The sequence below is a fragment of the Lissotriton helveticus genome, chromosome 11, assembly GCF_964261635.1.
Source record: "Lissotriton helveticus chromosome 11, aLisHel1.1, whole genome shotgun sequence".
Taxonomy (NCBI): Eukaryota; Metazoa; Chordata; class Amphibia; order Caudata; family Salamandridae; genus Lissotriton; species Lissotriton helveticus.
The window spans coordinates 837,698,660-837,718,367 of NC_136072.1; the positions used below are offsets into that span (position 1 = coordinate 837,698,660).

The 19,708-nt window shown below is 40.9% G+C and overlaps 1 protein-coding gene across 1 annotated transcript in view; it reads left to right on the forward strand.

Annotated features, from left to right (window-relative positions):
- The window catches only part of LRRC74B (leucine rich repeat containing 74B), a 432,482-nt gene extending 413,682 nt beyond the window's left edge, over positions 1–18,800 (forward strand). The window contains exon 13 of the mRNA XM_078665884.1: positions 18,712–18,800. Coding sequence (XP_078522010.1) covers positions 18,712–18,742 — 31 coding nt within the window. The 3' untranslated portion in view covers positions 18,743–18,800. The remainder of the gene's footprint in view (positions 1–18,711) is intronic.
- Positions 18,801–19,708: the final 908 nt, after the last annotated feature.

Genomic DNA, 19,708 nt, shown 5'->3' on the forward strand with positions numbered 1-19,708 from the left:
AAAACAGATGGAGAAAAAAAAATCCCTACATTACCTGCCTACACAAATTGCAATTCGCATATACAAACCTATACAAACCTATCAAAGCTATACCAAACAAATAGTTGTCCAAATTCTAACTGCCAAGTTCTAACTGCACTAACAGTCTCTTTTCTTAAAAAAAAACACTTACGCCAAAAAGGTTCCTCAGTCAGGAGTGACATCTTTTGGAGAGTTTAAGTCAGAAAAATCAAAAATATACTGGGCCGCAGAAACAAAAAAAATCCCCCAGGACCTCTGTGCACAGAGTACCTCTTTTAGTAGATTTCTGTCTTGCCTTCCCCAGTAGATTTCTGTCCTCTGACAAGATTACCCCTTCAGATAGTCACTTCTTGATGAGGCCCGCGTTGGTCGCGCCATTTGTGGTTCCAAAAATCCACAAACTCCTTCTCAGGGGTCTTACCAATAAGTAGTCCATTCAAAAGTAGCAAAGAAATCAACAGAGAATCTGAAATATGAAAAGACATCTTTATTACAATTAATTGTGAGGCTACGTCGCCCAGTCACACCTAAAGCAACTGAATGAGATAGCCTGCTGAATGGTCTGAGCACAGACCCTTTATACCAATTATTATGCCCTAGGCACACATTTGAAGTACATTCCCAGAACGTGCACACAGATGCAAAACCCACTTTCAAGATAAGTCCAGGCCATAAACAATGTCCACATAATGCGTACATTCTCTGGCTGACAAGGCCGGATAAACCCAAAACACAGCCTATGTCATAAATAGCTCGTGGAGGTAGGAACAGGAACAGATGGAAGTAAGATAGGCACGTTTGTGTGTAGTAAATCTTAACAATGTCCTGTGCTCTAATCTATAATCTTGATCAGCTAAAGGGCAGGTACTGGTTTGGCAAGGAAAGGCCAGCTTCTAAAATTAACTCCAGTGCACGAAGAAATCCCTGGTTAATATGTATATGTGATTCACAACAGGTCAGACTGTTTTGCGCACAAACTAACTTCTGAAAACCTATATAAAAGTAACACTAGATGGCAGTCACGACACATAACAAAAACCCAAGTTTCAGAAAAGAAAGCCTTTAAGAAAAGAAACCATTTAGATATTGTTTAAGATAACACATGCGCAAGGAAACTTAATGGTTAACAAGATCCTAATCAGTAATTGAAAAACTTAGACAACCATCAGCTAGCGAAACTAGTTTTACAAAAGGTCAGTTCCAGGTGAAAAGGGTTACTCTCTGTAGTTCATTCAGAGACAGAGAAACCCATGCTAAGGTTATGTCCTTAAATACTTGTTCTGCCACAGTGAAGGCCTACTGTAAGGGCAATCCACAAAATGGCTGCTATTCACAAAATGGAACCCGAGGGTTCAAGATGGAAACTCTGATTTCAGGGTGCTTTCTTCACCCGAATGCGACGAAAATGATTGTGCATAGTATACTCGTCATTTCCAGTCTGCTGATACCAAATTCGTCATGATACGACGATGTTTCATGACACTGGTCCAGAATTTTCAGTACCACACTTCGGGGCATGTCGCCACATCACTTACACACTACCACTTTATAGAATTAGACATGCTTTACATGAGTTGCTCGGGGACGACATGCAGGAACCCCCAGAATTATTGCCCCTCATTTACCTTCTGCGCTCCTCCTCCCGCTGTAACAACTTTACTACTATTTATGACTTGATGAAGAAAACCATGAGGACGCAATCTACGAAAGCCAGACTAGAAAGGCAGGGTGACCTGGGGATAGTACTTTGCGGTATTGTTGCAAAGCGACTAAGCACATCTCACTGAATGGCAGACATTGCCATATACATTTCAAATTCCTCAATAGGGTTTATTACACACTGGAGAGACTGTGTCGGTAGGGTCTACGTGACTTGGCAGTTTGCTACTGCTGCAGCGAGGGAGAGGCTGGGTTCACGCACGTAGCCTGGTGCTGCCTGAAGATTGCTGAATTTTGGTACAAGGTTATTAGTACACTAAACAAAGTTACAGGGCTCTCACTAACGTCAGATCTCCTGCTTGCATTATTGGGTTACACCAAAAATCTAAAGAATGATGTCAGACGGCTGATTGCAATGGGTTTACTACTTGCCAAGCGCAGAGTAGCAATATGTTGGACTAAGTGCCCAGTTCATTGTAATATGCAGTCTGAAATTTACAATGAGCTATTACCTCCTCAGATTCACCCTAAAAGTTTTTGGGGGTTATACCAACAATATCTTGTGGGTAAGGAAACTGGAGAACCGGAAAGAAATTATGTTGATTAGTCTTGTCAGTCCCTTATTTGTTTCGCTCCCCCGGTGTTGATGCATCAGAGGGGCGGGAGGGGGGTAAAGGAGGTTATGTTCTGGAAAATTCAATGAAACGTATCTATCATATATGTATCCTTAATATACGTTATTGAGTGCCTGGGATGCTCCATCTGCCTAATTGCTATATGTATTATGCTTTCATAACTTGCTATGAGTCTATGCCGCTGTCAGCCACTTCTGTTGTATACTGTCAAGAGCTAATGTAATATTGTAAAAGCTTTAAATAAAATAATTAAAAATATAAAAGCTTTAAATAAAATAATTTTTTTAAAAGTCATGTAAATACTGCCGCTGCTCCAACCCTTCGTTCCAAACAAAATTTGAAGATGCGAGCGGGCGGTGTTAAGGGCAGGGAAAGCATTGAACATCAGAGGCTTGTGCGATTGAGACAAACATACCAACTACAGTTTGAAGAGGGATGGAGGCTTGGAGCATGATGTGTTCCAAAAGCCTTGTGTAATGATAAATGAATGAATAAAAAAAAACAGAGCCTGCATGCACACTTTAAATGCTGCAGCCAGGTGAGAATGATCATATAAACACGCTGAGAACATATGAAATAGAAGTGGAAGAAAGGAAAAGGAGAGCAGGCGCAATAGAGGAAGGGGAATGATCACTCAATGGCAAACAAAATAGTTCCAGAAACACGGATGGAAACAGTATTTCGGCGAGGAGAAACTGATATGGGAAGCACAGGAGTAACAAGCATTGGTAAGTGCAGAAAACCATGCTGAAGCCAATAGAAATGGAGGAAAAGCAAGTGGCAAGCACAGAAACCAATGAAAAGCTAGGAAAGCAAGGAGGCAGGATCTGAGCCCCTTTTAAGATTTATATTAAATACAATAGATTTCACAAACATAGCGCAAGTGCTGTGTAGGCGAAACCTAAAAAGAGCTTGTGGGAAAAATACCAAATAAATGTGTAGGCTCTGAAGAGATCTAATAAAGACCACTGGCATGCCTACTTGCTTTCTGAAGAGTTAAATGTGTTTGATACAATATCTTATGAAAAGAAGTATAGGAGCTCCACACAAGGGTGAGTAGGAGGATACTTTAATCGGACCAGTTACAGGAACTCCCCGGCAGCAACTGCCGAAGTACGAACACATCTCACAACAATGTTCCACGCAGGGAACGTTCATGCACCCAGATTCCTAGCTCATAGGAACTAGATCCCAACACACCTCCCCTCCTCCAATAAATAGACAAAGAAAGAAAAGAACAGAAAAGAAGAGAAAGAAAAACAAAGACAGAAATATAAAGACCTCAGACATCAGCATATTATAAACAAGAACCAAACAAGATAAGTTTCATTTACTGCATATTATAATCATGAAACTTGACAGGTAAGTGTTTTGTCCTGGATGACACTCTCTTGGGAGGAGTACAACTTGGAAGAACAATTTCATCTCTATCAATAACATCAGAGGACACGGAAGGAAAAGAAGTGCCCATTCTTCTGTTGACCTCATCAACCATGGGTTTAGGAACAATGGAAATGCAAGATGTATTCCACACCCTACCATCCATCAACACCACTACTCGTTCTTTCACAGCAGACACCCTTTTTGGAGACGAAAAACGAGACTCGCCTTTTCGGAGAAAACCAGTTTTTTTTAATCTTACCCAATCACCCACCTTAACATTCAGGGAATGACGCTCACCAGGCCTAGTATCATACTTCAACTGAACAGCTGCTCTGACATCAGTCACCCCAAACAATTTACAGGAATCGACCATTCTCCTAGACATCCACTCTTTATTCAGTTTGGAACCTGCAACCCTTCCCCGAAGCAAAGTGAACGGGGCAACACCAGTGCTAATATGAGGAGTAGTTCTCACAGCCCACAACATATCACAAAGAGCTTTGCGCCAATGCAACCCATTCACCAAAGCAAGTTGCACGTGTTCCTTGACTACCCGGTTGAAGCGTTCAACCAAACTATTACTACGTGGGTGATAAAGTGATGTACATACATGTTTAATACCCGCGTCCTTAAAAAATCCCTGCATTTCAAAAGAGGTTAACTGAGTGCCGTTATCAGAGACCAGCTCTTCCGGAAAACCCTCCCTAAGAAAAACATCAAGAAAGAAACCAACGATGGATGATGTGTTGGCATTATCAACAAACCTCACCTCAAGCCATTTAGACATGTAATCAATAAGAACCAGGGCATACTTGGGAGAACACCCAATGAGACCAAAAGGACCAGCAATATCAAAAGCCAGTTTTGACCAAGGTAACTTCTTTACTACGATAGGTTCAACAGGAGAAGGTCTTGTCACTTGAGACTTGTCACTAGTGACACATGTACAACAATCACGCACAAAATGTTCCACGTCTTTATCCAGTGCTGGCCACCAAAACTCTTGTCTAACCCTACGCTTCATAGCACGAATGACAGGATGTCCTTCGTGAGCCAAATCAAGAATTCTGTACTGAATGGAAAAAGGAACCACAAGTAAACCACCCCTACGTAATATGCCATCCACAACAGACAATTCGTCTTTGACTCTTTTAAAAGGAACCAATTCGGAAGGACAATCCTTATCACACGGCCACACACCAGATAAACAGTCAATTACCTTCAAAACCATGTTATCTTCAGTTACTCCATCCAACCACTCTCGCTCAGAAAGAGCACAACCAGCAGTGTCATATAAAGAACACACAGCACACACCATTTCCAAATCATCACGCTCAAGAATATCATTCTCAGAACAAAGGGGCAATCTAGACAAACAATCAGCGACATGATTTTTAACACTGGGCACGTACTCAAGGCGATAGCGGAACTCTTGCAACCTAAACTGCCATTTGGCAACTCGTGGTGTAGCCCTACCACCCCCCTTTGTAGTGAATAAGTCAACTAAAGGTTTGTGGTCGGTCCTCAAAATTAATTCATTTCCCCATAAAAAGTTTTGAAGTGCTGCACACTCCACCACAAACCCAAGGCTTCCTTCTCAATAGTTGAATAAGTGCCTTCTGCACCCCTCAGTGTTCTGGAAGCAAAAGCAATTGTTTCTTCACGACCATCACTTCTTTTTTGAAGAAGAAAAGCACCTAGACCCACATTGCTACCATCGGTTGAAATAATGCATAAGTCATTAATATTGAACAATTTAGGTTCGATACCTTTGTGAGAAATGTGGTGACCTAAGTAATCAACACCATCTTGCAAAAACTTACATTTGTCAGCCCTCAATGTTAAACCGCTCGCCTTAATGATACTCAAAACATGTTTAACCCGCTCATCATGTTCAAGTTCAGTTTTCCCATGTATGAGAATATCGACCTGAAAAAACACAACTCCAGGAATATCCTTAAATAAGTTTTTCATTAATCGTTGAAAAACAGCCGAAGCTGAGGCAAGGCCGAAGGGCATATGAATGTAACGGTAAGCGCCTTCAGGAGTAACAAAGGAAGTCAAATGCCTAGACTCTTTGCTAAGCTCAATCTGATGGTACGCAGAAGAAATATCAAGGGAAGTAAAGAATCTGGCACTGTCTAAAGTGGTCAACAATTTATTGATATTAGGGAGGGGTTGACGGTCGACCCAGATGTTAGCGTTGAGGTCGCGTAAATCAACACACATCCTCAGACAATTGTCTGATTTCCGTGCAAAAACAATTGGTGCGAGCCACTCAGAACACTCGATGGGCTCAATTACCCCGGCCGCACACAACCGTTCCAGTTCTTTTTTGAGTTCAGGACGAAGACTCAAAGGTACCTTACGAACCTTATGCGCAACAGCCTCAGCATCGTTCTTGAGAACAATCTGGTTTTGGAAACCTATAAGTTTGCCAAGCTTCCCATCGAAAACTTCAGGAAACGTACGTTCCAACTTGACACCAGACAATTGGGTCACGATATGTGAAGAAGAAGCAGGAACAGATTTATAAAATTCACTACGGGAAATCACCATATCAGGATGATTGGGATCCAGCACAATGTTTAAATTACCCTGATCATTCCACCCTAAAAGATTGGCTCCCTCCTTGACCCCAAATACAGTAGCAGAAGCAAGATCAGAATGAAATTTGAGATTAGCAACAAATTTCCCTAAAACTTCAACCTGTTTGCCACCATACGCAAAGATTTTTATACAAGATTCCCCAAGTTGCACATTACTTAACATGTCATAATCCGCAGCATTAATTAAGGTAAAAGGAGAACCAGAATCATCTAGAAAGGCCAGACAGGTATCATTTACAGAAACTTTGCAGGAAGGTGATTTTCTTTTGTGAACACCCCCCAAAGCAGCTAATTCTACCACACCATCCCCAAGAAATGCAGAGGAGGACAGCATAAGCAATTCATAGCACTCTTCGTCAGAGTCATAAGTAATGGTTTTCACAATTTGATCCTGATTTCTCTTGGTGGAAGAGCAGGAACGGCTCTATCGCGTGGCAAGGGAAAATAAAGAAAGTACCTGAAAATATTGACCACGCAGACTCTCAAATTACGAGGAAACAAAGCAGGCCACTTGTACTGCATGAAACTGACTGGAGTCATCAAAAGGTGGAAGACGAAATGGTGGTCATAGGAAGTCTTCATAAGAAATCGATCGAACGAACAGCGGATCGCAGCACATCGGACCGATGGTGGGGAGGCTGGAACTGGCATCAATCGTCGCCAATGAAAAGAAGTATAGGAGCTCCACACAAGGGTGAGTAGGAGGATACTTTAATCGGACCAGTTACAGGAACTCCCCGGCAGCAACTGCCGAAGTAGGAACACATCTCACAACTATGTTCCACGCAGGGAACGTTCATGCACCCAGATTCCTAGCTCATAGGAACTAGCGGCCACATGCATCATTGTTGCCGTTTGCGATTTCTTAATTGCGAAAATTTAGGAATCGCAATTAGGAAATCGCAAACGGCTATGCATCAAGAAATCGCAATTTTGTTTGCGATTTCTTAAATTTCCTTAATTGCGATTCACAATTTGCGAATCGCAATTAAGGAATCCCTTCCCATTGATTCCTATGGGCCAAGAGGCCCATAGGAATGAATAGGAAGCCATTCTCATTTTGCTATTCGCAATTAAGGAATCGCAAAATGAGAATGCTATTTCAAGGGTGCAGGGGGGGGGGTCCAAAGGACCCCCCCTGCACCCCAGAAATTTAACTTTAAGAACATTTTTCACACACACATGCCCCAAGGGCATGTGTGTGTGTAAACTGAAACTTTTAAAAATGCACAAAAGTGCATTTTTCAAAGTTTTCGCAAATTACCATGAGGTTCAACCTCATGGTAATTTGCTCCCCTTAATTGCGAAATCACAATTTTTAAAAGTTTCATGCATTGCATTTAAGGAATCGCAAAATGCGATTCCTTAAATCAATCGCAATTTGAGAATTCGCAAATAATTGCGAATTCTTAAATTGCGAGGGCCTTGACCCTTCATGCATTCCAAAAGCAGATTTTGCGATCGCAAACGGCCGAATTTTGCGATTCGCACCGTTTGCGATCGCTAAATCCTTTGATGCATGTGCCTGTAGATCGAACATCCTATGAATAGTGTTAAAGACAAGGAGTGCTCTCCGTGGCAGTTATGTCAAGTCCGAATCACGTAACTATATTTTATCATATAATGCCTCATCTTCATCACAGTCCTTCATTACGATGGCGCGCACTAGGGCTGCTGGCTCATAATGGCAGCTGAAGTGCAGCAGAGTAGGGTACCAATAAACAATGGAGACATGAGGGTAGACTCCTTTAAATTTGACCCCTAAATCAAGTCTATTGTGTGTGACTCTGAATGTATGTGACAAGGGCAGGCAGCCAGTGGCAGAACAGTTTTCCAGGGCACAGGGTGAGTAATTTACTTACCCTGAGCCTTAAAAGTGAACTGACCCCACCTGGCAGGTGATTGGCTCACATTTCATAGGGCCATATCAGGAGATGAGGCATATCTGGGAGGGACATGAAGCATCTAGCAGCCACTGCCCTCAACAGTTCCTGCCTGTCCCAACGGCCACGGCTGCCTGTCTATGAAATGTGGCCCTCAATCTCCTCAGTGTTAAAAGAGGTGGCGAGTTCCCACCGACAGCTCTTCATCCCCTGAGCTCTGCTGCAGTCTAGCACCACATAGATGCTCTTGCTTGATATGTCCTGTTCTTGCCTGATATTTACAATACTGCTGAATGACACAATTCTAGCAACAAACCCTATATAGTTGCTCATGTCAACAATGATCTAATGAAGTTTTGTCCTTATAGTACGTAAAAAACATAGACTGATTTATGGAACAGTTTGATGATCTGTGGCATCTAGTAACCAGCATTGTGGGCTCTGGAGTAGTTTCTGACCTCATATATTTGTAAACAACCAATATCCGACTGGTGTAATTTTGGTGCGAGAGCACAGACAAAGCTGCATACCAAGTAGAGTCCATAGCATTGCATCGGGCCTGATGGTACATATTTGCTGTCAGGATCTATTCACAAACAAAATAAACAAAAATTGCAGTTAAAAAAAATATCAATCCTAAAGAGGACACGTCTACTATGCTATTGGCTCCCATAGATGTGATTTCTTATCTAAAACAGGTAAGAATATTGGCCATCTACCACAGAGATCTGTGTGCAACTTGCGGGTCATTGGTTTGAATCCTGGCAAAACTCTTTTAATGTTTCTTCCTTCTGAAGTTCTTACAATTAGTAGTAATGGTTAATAAAATACAATATTCAAATTTACTGTTCAGGAAACATGAATTCATGCTTATAAAATGATTTAATCAAAAGTATTATTGCAGCCTCTGGCCATGGAGACACCTGCATGACCAGAATAAACTATACCTAGACCTTTGTATTGGAATTGGTACAGTAGGTCACTGGGCAAAAAGTGAATATTGGGCCCCCACTGTAAAAAATGCTGCCTTGTGTCCCCCATACTCCGAACCCCCCGACTGGATACTTACTACCTCATTTTAACACTTTACTTTCTTGGTAGTGAGGCAGAGAAGTCCAAAGCTTTTTCAAGGTAAATAACAAATACTCAATATTTTGCTGTGCAGACTGTTTTTTGTCTTATAAAAGTGAAGTGTACTTTATTTCACACAACTGAATACTAAGGGGCAGATTTATGAAGGCCTTGCGCCGCCGGTGCGTCACTTTTTCCCATGTTAAAAACGACGCACGGGCGGCGCAAGGCCTTCATAAATCTGCCCCTAAGATTTTACAACTAGCTATTAAGAATAGGATTATCATGGTACCTAAAAAACTCAAGGACAAAATGCTGAGAACTAAAATATCGAAATATATGTGCATGTTGAAGAATTATAGATCTATAAATCTTAACACCACATCTACAAACCTTGAAGATAAATGTTGTCAACGTGCATAAATATGGAGTTAGGTATAGAAAATGTGTATATATTCCTTTCTATATAGGAGGGCCTTGATATTTTGTCCACAATATTAAGGTACCACAATATTTCCTCTTTTGGTACTCAGTATTCACACCATGCACAAATTATACAAATATTTACTGAATGCCAGATGAAAATGCCAATGGATACACCTTCTGAATGGCCTCACAACAAACAGGGGCACACACTGAAGACAGGTCCCAGAGGTCAGAAAACTCCCTAAATGTACTCTCGAGCCACAACATGAGGGGCACATTCATTAAAAGTCTAGAATATTGGTTTACCACATTGTCACCACAATCATTAAATACAAAATACAGAATTTACCACAATTCAAATCAATAATAAAACCTTTCATGATGGTGCCAACTTTCCAATGACATAAAATCATATTTGAGTGATTTAATATCAGGTATGTGCATGTCACGAAAACCTGTTTGAGAGGTTTATTTCTATCTTTCACCTGGCTGCAGAGCAAACACAGGACCTAGTAACACAAAATTCCATGCAGACCAGAACGTCTCAGTTCCAGCAGTGCTTAAAATAAAGAAAAGCTTTCAATGGGTCACTCCTTTTGTGGTCCAAAAGTAAGGCTATTGTGATGTTCTCTTCCATGCTCCTTTAAGACTAGAGGGCTCAGAGAGCTCCTGTGTTCTTAGAATGTAGAATGTTGTACCTGTAGGATTCTCTTCTTGTCAGTTGCTGTGGGATGTTGCTGGATGAGGTTGAATAAACCCACCTCTTGCTTCAAGAACCTGTTTCCCTCATGATTTATAAATTAATCATCTTTACATTGGCGACGATCGGGAGTAAACGCCTCAACTCGACAACACAGCGGAGTAACTGACCTGATTTCTCCTCCAGCGGCTGCTTGAAAAGAAGTGAAGCGTAGTCTTCCCAGCGGCTGCATTCATCTGGTGAGGAGAGCGGGTGGCAGTCAGAACTTAAAATTTATTAAAGCGCATGGTTTATGATTGTCTAAAGAGACTTCTGGCTTGTTTTGGCGCATAACGAGCGTTTTACCGTGCTCGCGCCTGCTCGCGAGTCTACGTCATTCATCTTGTACTCGCGCTGGAGTAGACGTCACAGTGCGCACAGTACGTGCTGCCTCTTGACATCTCTGCGGTTCAGAGGAACGGAACGTTGCGTTTCAAGCCGCGGTACAGTTCTATACTTCTTGCGCAACCTGCTGTATTGTTCTGTCTGTTCTAAATAGAACGTCTTACAAAGGGAAATAAACGTGGAGAGCATTATATGTTTTGACTTCACGCAGAAGAGGAGAAAAAAAAAGGCTGTGTACTTTGTTTATCGTTTTACAAGCTAAAAAAAAAAACCTATATTTACAAGTGATAAAGTCAAATTGCAAGTGAATTACAAGGTGTAAGTAGATTACAAGGGTGTATTTTACTAATAAGACCTATAAAGTGCCTATTTAAAAAAAAAAGGACATACATGTATTTACATAAAGGAAGCTGAATTATAAAATATGCAGAATGTAACACAACCTGCGTTTTTCCTAACAAGTCCGGGTGAGCCAAACGTAAAGTGGAAGAAGTGGAAGAAAATCTTTGCTAACTATGCAAGAGTCTGTGGAACAAACCTGAGTGCCGAAAGAAAGCATTCTCTATTATTACATTGTCTAGGAGGGGAAGGACAGGATGTACTTGAGCATTTGCCTGATTTGTCAGCTGCTGAACAGAGGAACTTAAATGAGTATGAAATAGCGATTGTTCAGCTTGATAGGCATTACTTACCACGTCTCAGTACAATAATGGAAAGATACCATTTTGGCCTAAGAGAACAGAAGAAAGATGAGTCGGTGGAAGATTATGTATCTTCTTTAAGGAAACTTGCTTCGTCCTGTAACTTTGGTCAATCTCTTGATGAGAGGATTCGTGATCAATTTGTGTTAAGATGTGCACATGATGAAATCAGAAAGGAACTATGGTTAAAAGAGGAATCTCCCCTTGAAGAAGTCTTGGAAATCGCAAAACAGGTTGAACACATGACAAAATGTGTTGGGGAACTTAAAAAAGAAAAAGATAAACCTGCAATGTCTGAATTGAAAGATGAAGTAAAAGTAGATGAGACGATCTGTCAAATTAAAAGAACTGTGGGGGATAATTTTGAAGAAAAACAAGTTAGGCCTTCAAATTTTTCTTATAATAGGTTTTCATGTTTTCGGTGTAGTCAATTTACTCATTTAGCTAATGCACCCATTTGTCCTGCTTTAAAGGTGACCTGTAATTTATGTAATAAAAAAGGTCATTATGCGAAATTCTGCAGGACAAGAACACAAGGTACTGACAACTCTAGGAGGAGATGGTCTCAACCACAGGTGAGATCTATATGTTTTGAGGTGAAAGATAGTGAACCAGATCATCCTTCATTCATGGTGAAAGTAGAAAATTGTATGGTAAATTTTAAATTCGATTCTTGTTCAAAGATAACGATAATTGATGAAAAACTATTCATTGATCTGTTTAAAATGAAAGTGAAACTGTTTAGATGTGACATTATGCCTCTAGGTTATAGTGAGAAACCCATTTCTATGTTAGGATATTTTATGGCTGAGATTGAACTTGGTTCTCACATTATTGTGGGTAAAGTTTATGTGTCAAAAAAGGGGGATGCACTGTTGGGTTGGTTTCATCAACGTCAGTTAGGTGTTACATTGGACCCCAATGCATCTCCTCAGGTTCAAGTTCATGAAATATCTGATACTGTAAGTAACATGAGTGATGAAAAGTTATCTTTGAGTTTAGCTAAACAATTCCCCAACGTTTTTAAAGATGATTTGGGTTGTCTACGTGGTTACAAGCACCACATTAAATTGAAAAATAATGCTCTGCCTGTTGTGGCAAAAGTCAGAAGGATCCCTCTGGTAGAACAGCCTAAAGTTCAGGAAGAATTAAATAAACTTGTCAAAAACAACATTATTGTACCAGTTGAGGCTACTGAGTGGCTTGCTCCAGTGGTCATAGCCAAGAAACCTACTGGAGAGATTCGTCTTTGTATTGATCTGAGGTCCTTAAATAAGGAGGTAGTAGTTGATAGGTACCCCCTTCCAAATATAGATGAGATGATATGTACGTTGGAAGGTGCTAAATATTTCACCACACTTGATCTTGCCTCCGCGTACCATCAAGTGGAGTTGGATGACTCCTCTCAAGATCTGACCGCATTTGTAACACCCATGGGTACTTTTAAATTCAGGAGGATGCCGTTTGGCCTTGTGTCGGCGGCCTCTGTCTTTCAAAGAGTTATGTCAAAGATCCTAAGGGGTTTATTGGGTGTCAAATGCTACCAGGACGATTTGCTGATTTATGGTAACAGCATTGTTGAGCATGATAAAAGGGTCTCTTTGGTGCTGGAACGTTTGGATGGTGCTGGTATGACTCTAAAAAGGTCTAAGTGTAAGTTTAGGGTACAAGAGGTCAATTATTTAGGTCATCGGATTACTGGTAATGGAGTTTTTCCTAAGAAGGAATTGGTTGAGGCAATTGATAAAGTAAAAGAGCCGAGGAGTAGAGATGAACTTCTCTCATTTTTAGGGATGGTAGAATTCTATGGTAAGTTTATCTTTAATTTTGCCAACAAAACTTGCAATTTGAGGAGGTTAACGGTAAAAAATGCTGTCTTTGATTGGACGGATGAATGTAAGGAAGAATTTATATGCATCAAGAATGAGTTAAGAAAGGCACCTTCTCTTCATGCTTTTGTTCCTGGTCTTCCCACGGTCATATTTACTGATGCAAGTGATAAGGGACTTGGGGCAGTTTTGGTTCAGAAGAAAAATGGGAAGGATGCCTTGATTTGCTGTTCTTCTCGCTGTCTCAGGGGTGCAGAATGCAATTATTCTGTAATAGAGAGGGAGTCTCTCGCAATTTTTTGGGCTTTAAGGAAGTTCAAAAATTTGATCTGGGGCACGAAAGTTAGTGTCTTATCTGATCATAAACCCTTGAGAGAGGTGTTTTCAAAGAAAGGACTGGATGCGATATCTTCCAGGATCAGAAAGTGGATTGTCTCATTACAAGAATTTGAGTTTGATGTGGAGTACATTCCTGGCTTAGCTAATAAATCTGCGGATTGTATGTCAAGATTAGTTGATTCTGATAACTCTGAAGTTGATGACTCAGGTGACTGGGAGGAGTTTACGAATGTGTGTGAAGTGACTGATGGTGCAATTGATGAATCTGAATGGAGAGTGGAATTGGAGAAGGATCAAGAAATTTTGAATGTCATACAATCTTTGAAGAGTAACACTAGGTTGGTTAAACCTTGGTTGTTAATTTCTGATGAACTTTCGGTTAATAATGGTCTTTTAACTAGAGGGACCAAACTTGTTACTCCTGGCACATTGAGAAAAAAACTATTAGTACATGCTCATTGTGGTCATTTAGGCATAGTAAAAACCAAGGAGATACTTCGCATGCAATTTTGGTGGCCAGGTATGGACTTAGAAATTGAGAGAATGGTCAGAGAATGTCCTGAGTGTTGTGCTAGTGATAAGATTTTAAAAACTAGACACATGCCTATGGTAAAAAGGACTTTGCCGGGTCATCCCTGGGATGAGGTTGCTATCGACATCGTAGGTCCTCTTTCAGGAGTTTCTGATACTCCTTATCTTATTGTGTTAATCGACCTTTATTCTAGATGGATTGAAGTTTCTGCTGTCAGAGATATCACGTCTGAGGCTATCATTAAATTTCTAGAACCTCTGTTCAATAAGGAGAGCTTTCCTAACAGTTTATTATCTGACAATGGGCCTCAATTCTGTTCTCTCGTTTTTGCTGATTTTCTAAAAAAATGTGGGATTGTTCATAAGAAATGTTCTCTGTACCATCCTGAAACCAATGGTGCTATTGAGAGAGTTAATAAGACATTGAAGGAGTCTATCCAGCTCGCTCGTTCTTCCAGTCTGAATTGGAAGTCCACTCTTCAGGACAGAATCAACACCTATCGCTTTGCTCCTCATGCTTCTACGGGCAGGTCCCCATTTGAACTCTTCAAAGGGAGGGTTCCTAACACTTTATTGTGCCCTGGGTGGATGTGCATGAATAAAGGTTTGGTGGACAATGACATTGGTGCTTGGAGGGCAAAAGAATTACTCAAACAAGATGCTCGCAAGTCTTACTTTGACAGGGTAAAAAATGTCCATTATCAGGAAGTCAAAGTTGGAGATTTTGTGAAGATTAAGACTCCTGTAGGATGTAGACCTTGGTCTAAATATACTGATATTAGAGCTGTGATTAAGATCTTTAAAAATGCTGTTAAAACTGATGATGGGAGAATATGGAATAAGAGTCGTGTTGTTGTTGTTGATCCATATTTGACTTCTCAAAGGGACTCTGTTCATGTTGATGATTCACATGATAATTTGCATTTTTTGTCTAATTCTTCCTTTGACAGGTTTTCTCCTTCTTCTTCTTCTTCTTCCTTTAGAAGGAGTCAAAGAACCCACAGAGCTCCTGTGTATTTGAGAGATTATGTTTGAATATGCTTCTTGTTTTATTATCTTTGCTAATGGTGTTTATGTGAGTTACTTAATTTTAGTTCTCTCATGTTCTCTTAATGTTTTGCATATCTATCTCATTTGTTCAAGTGTATAGAAGGGAGATGTGTGATGTTCTCTTCCATGCTCCTTTAAGACTAGAGGGCTCAGAGAGCTCCTGTGTTCTTAGAATGTAGAATGTTGTACCTGTAGGATTCTCTTCTTGTCAGTTGCTGTGGGCTGTTGCTGGATGAGGTTGAATAAACCCACCTCTTGCTTCAAGAACCTGTTTCCCTCATGATTTATAAATTAATCAACTTTACAGCTATGGGTCCTGGTGGGGCCTGATTCTCTCTTGGTAGCCCTCTATGCATAAAAGCAGACCAGTGGTTATAATGATGCCACAAGCCTCCTAGGGTGTTACCAAGTAAAATGTGCAAATTTATTGTGTCCCTTGTGATGTATGGGGTGACACTTCCAGCTGAGTGTAGGTCTTTGATCCCACTGCTGTAGGCTATTTTTTTATTTTCTTGGCTAGTTTTTCTGAAAAACCACCCATTGGTGTATTTCCTTCTTAGGTGAATCCGGTGCCCTTGCCCCATGTTGAGGTCACCTGGGCTCTTTCCTGGTGGGCTGCATGACAGCCCAAGCTTGGAAAGCCAAGCTGGCCAGCTCTTGTCCTCTCTCTGCACATTGTTGAGTGTTGGCGGAAGAGTTTGGCTGTTTCTCCACCCTCTCTAATGGGAAGCAATTGGTGGTCTTCTTCCCCAGATAGAAATACAGTGTGTGGCTCCTGCATGGGGGAAGTGTTCAACTTGGTTCTCTCCCATGGCACTGGTTCTCCCAGGGAGAAAGGAGTAAAATGTGCTTCACAAGGCATTGTTCCCATGGGGCACTGTCCGTGTCCAGAGGAAGGTGACTGTCAAAAGCATACCTCCTTCCTCATATTGCCACTGGCTTTCCCTTGGGGTGATTCCCAAATTCTGCTTGGGACCAAAACCATGTAGTGGTGCCCCAAAGCCTCAGGCCACTGCTGTAGAAGGATAAAGAAATACACTACGAGTAGTGCCAGAGGTCTGACTCCCTCTCTTTGTTTCTGTCAGAACAGGCATGCTCAGTCTTGTAAGTAAGGGTGAGTGCCGATGCAGATTCCTGCCTGCTGCTTCCTTTCCCAGGAGCAGGCCAAGTCTCTTCAAATTGGCCTATTGTCCAGGAGAGGCTTCATTTCATCTGCAAGCCAGCACAGAATTAACTTGGCAGAAAGCTAGTAGTACAAAGCTTGATTCTTATTGAGGACTGGCAGTAACAAATACTGTAATACCCAAAGAACACGAAGGAGCACATATTTGGCCAGAGAATCTCATGTTTGCACCGGGGACCTTTTAAATCTAATAAGAGACATCAATCTTTTTTCTAGGTTAAACCAATGCAAGTTTATACTTTGGTGGAAAATTAACTCCTATGTAAATATAATAAAGCACAACAGACAAAAGGTAAAGCACTACAGACTTACACTATAGTCCAGAAGAAATGGGAGTATTTCTTTTCACATGCCCGATTAAATAATAAGGCCCAAAAAGGTCATAATCAATTTATTAAAGGTCCGATTTGTGAGATCAATCTGTGTGCAGGTACCAGGCTGAGTTAGGCTGTAGTCCCACTCACTCAGCCTGCACATGTGTATATGCATGTGCACACATCTTCACATGTAACCAGCAGAGAGCCCCTTAACCCAGTTGCAACTTAGCAGACCTTATATTAGAAAGTAGACACTGCAGATTAGCACTCAAAGCCATTTTACGGAAACTTACAGTGAATGAGACACACAACAGAGAAGCCAAAAACTAGGAGGATCCGAAATAAAAAATTTGAGGAAGTCTAAAGGTCAAGACCCACTTTCTCACAACATAAAGCTACATGTTCACCATTACTACTTAGCCCAGCTTCCTCTGGAAAGTCCAGGCAAAAGGTTGAGAAAGGTACTTTGCAGAGTCAAAGTACTTGTTCTTAATAGTTCAAAAGAAGTCTACAGAATGATGACCCAGATCTCACGCCCATGGAAGCTTGCAATGAACCATCTTCAGTGGTAGGCCATGACCATTAAATTGGTGAGCAAACCATCATGCCCAATATAAAAACCCTATTTTCATATATCCTCCTGGGAGGGGGGATGGCAGGGAGGTAGCGGTGAAGCATGAGATTCCCCTATCCTATCTGTCATTTGCAGCAAACCAGGGGTTCCCTGAACCCCGAGGTGGAAAGGGCTTTGCCTCGCCAGCATTCCAAGGCATCATGGTAAATCATAGGTTTAACTTTTATAGGATTGCAAGCAGTCCCAGATGAAACAGAAACATGGGATTTACCATTTTCAGCTGGTGCTTGCTTAACCCAGGCAACACAACCCTAAAGATTGCCATGGTACCTAGGGTCTCATGCATGGTACTGCATGAGGGAGGAGTCACAGAGATTCGTAAGGGATGGGTAAAGGTACAGGTTTATACGGGGACAGTAGCATGGCAGCACTGTGCTAAAGTGTACCACTACCCCGTCATTCTCCTGCCACCCTAGCTGCCCTTGCAACTGAGGGCATGTATAGTTGGCAGCAGGTGGAAGAATACTTTGTCAAAAGATCACAGCCAGTACTTCGCAAAAAATCTGAATAAATAAATAGCGGATGGTGACAGTTCATACATCCTGGATAGAGGTGTACTAACCCTTAGATCTGAAGGAGGGCTGATCTTTAGAGTAGTTCAGGCAGAGGGTAATGGAAACAAATATACACAAATCAGTCCATTTTGAAACGTTAACATTGATTTGGTACTAGCAAAATGTCCATGACAGAGTTCATGCTCCCAGGATCCTCATACATTTTGATAGCATACAGCGCTCGCTGCACTTTAGCAGCAAACCTGCTTACTGAAGGTTGATTGAAAAATGTGCCTTTTAGAAATCCTTCTTCAATAGTTTCTGTCCTCTGTCCACTGATGAGGGCGGGACTCTGCTTAAAATTAAGTTGTCCTCCAGGTTTTAGGCGAAATTTATTCTCATGAATCTCATCTCTCTTTTCTCTGGTATCTCTTTTGGTAGTTCTTCTTTTGGCCTCACCTCTGTTGACACAGACCAGCTTACTGCTTGCTCCTCCCCAGAATTTATATTGCTACATATGGTCAGACAACTAAGAGTTTCCTATATTCACTTAATCTTTGCATTCCAGGTGAACATTTGAGACTTCATTCTTCCACCATTGCAGGCCTATGCCTATGTTTTCCCGCCTTACCTGCATGTTACCCCACTATTTCTTCCTGTGGCTCTTTTCCTCTTACTAGCACTCTCTGATGGCAATAGTAGTTTGCGCACTTTACAAAAACTCTTAAAAAAAACATAATAAATACAATAATTAGTATTTGTATTTGTCTCCCAAAGACAAACAAGCCACATCCTCCAGTTTTTGTATTTCAATATAGAGAATATTGTGATCTTAAATCTTTCATTCTTTTTTTTTTAACAGTGAGCTTGTGTTTGGAGTGAGCACTCCTTGATAAAAACCCAAAGAAAGTCCTCATGGTCTGATGGCACCCTGCAAACCTGGAAGCCCCTGCCAAAGATGCATAGTAAACTGCACAATGCCATCATGTTTGTCCGAAACGATTCAAAAGTGGCTCTTTGCTACAACTAATTACTTCTTTGTTCTATATAGGTTTATATATTAATATTAGTTTAATACAAAAAGTAAGAAAAAGGTTCACATGATAAATGTAAACACCTGCAAAAAAATCCATATAATTTTTTAGATCGTCTTAATCATTCATTGGTCTCTATTAAAATGCCTGTTGACATAGTCTTATTGGAAAGTAATTCAATGTGTTGCTTATTTATCAATTGCTTTGAGATTGTTAGATATGTCATAATTGTCATACATTAAAATATACATGTATATCAAAAATATACATGTATATCATGCACTTGATTTTTCAAGGATTTGGCTCACCCGCCAATTTAATTCATGAGAATTAAATCAAGGGCATACTTGTAACACCTAATGTCATCACACACCTTGGCAGATGGTTAGATTTGACTTTGCCTACACTGGGATGAGTAACTTGTCTAGGGGTCACTTTTGTATGTGAACCTTTTTTGGTCTTGTCTCTGTAAATAATGGTGAAATAGCGCAGATGTTCCATAGATTGTGATTTGGTGATCTCACTTAGTAGAAGGCACTGCTGTCCCCGGCTGTCCTACGCAAACTCACTTTGGCAAGCACTCTCATCACCTCCAGACCAGCTGCAGTAATAGGGACCAATTTGATCAGCCATTAGTATTTCTTCATTGCACAGACACATCTTAAATAAATCCTTCGAATTTATGTTACGAGCCAAGGACAAATCAGGCAAAATGTTTTGCAGTTTTTGAAAAGAATAACAACCTCTGTTTTATGGAGGCACATTTTGGTTAACAGAATCTATTGACATGCTGCTGTTGCCTGCTCTATGAATCTGTAAGGGATA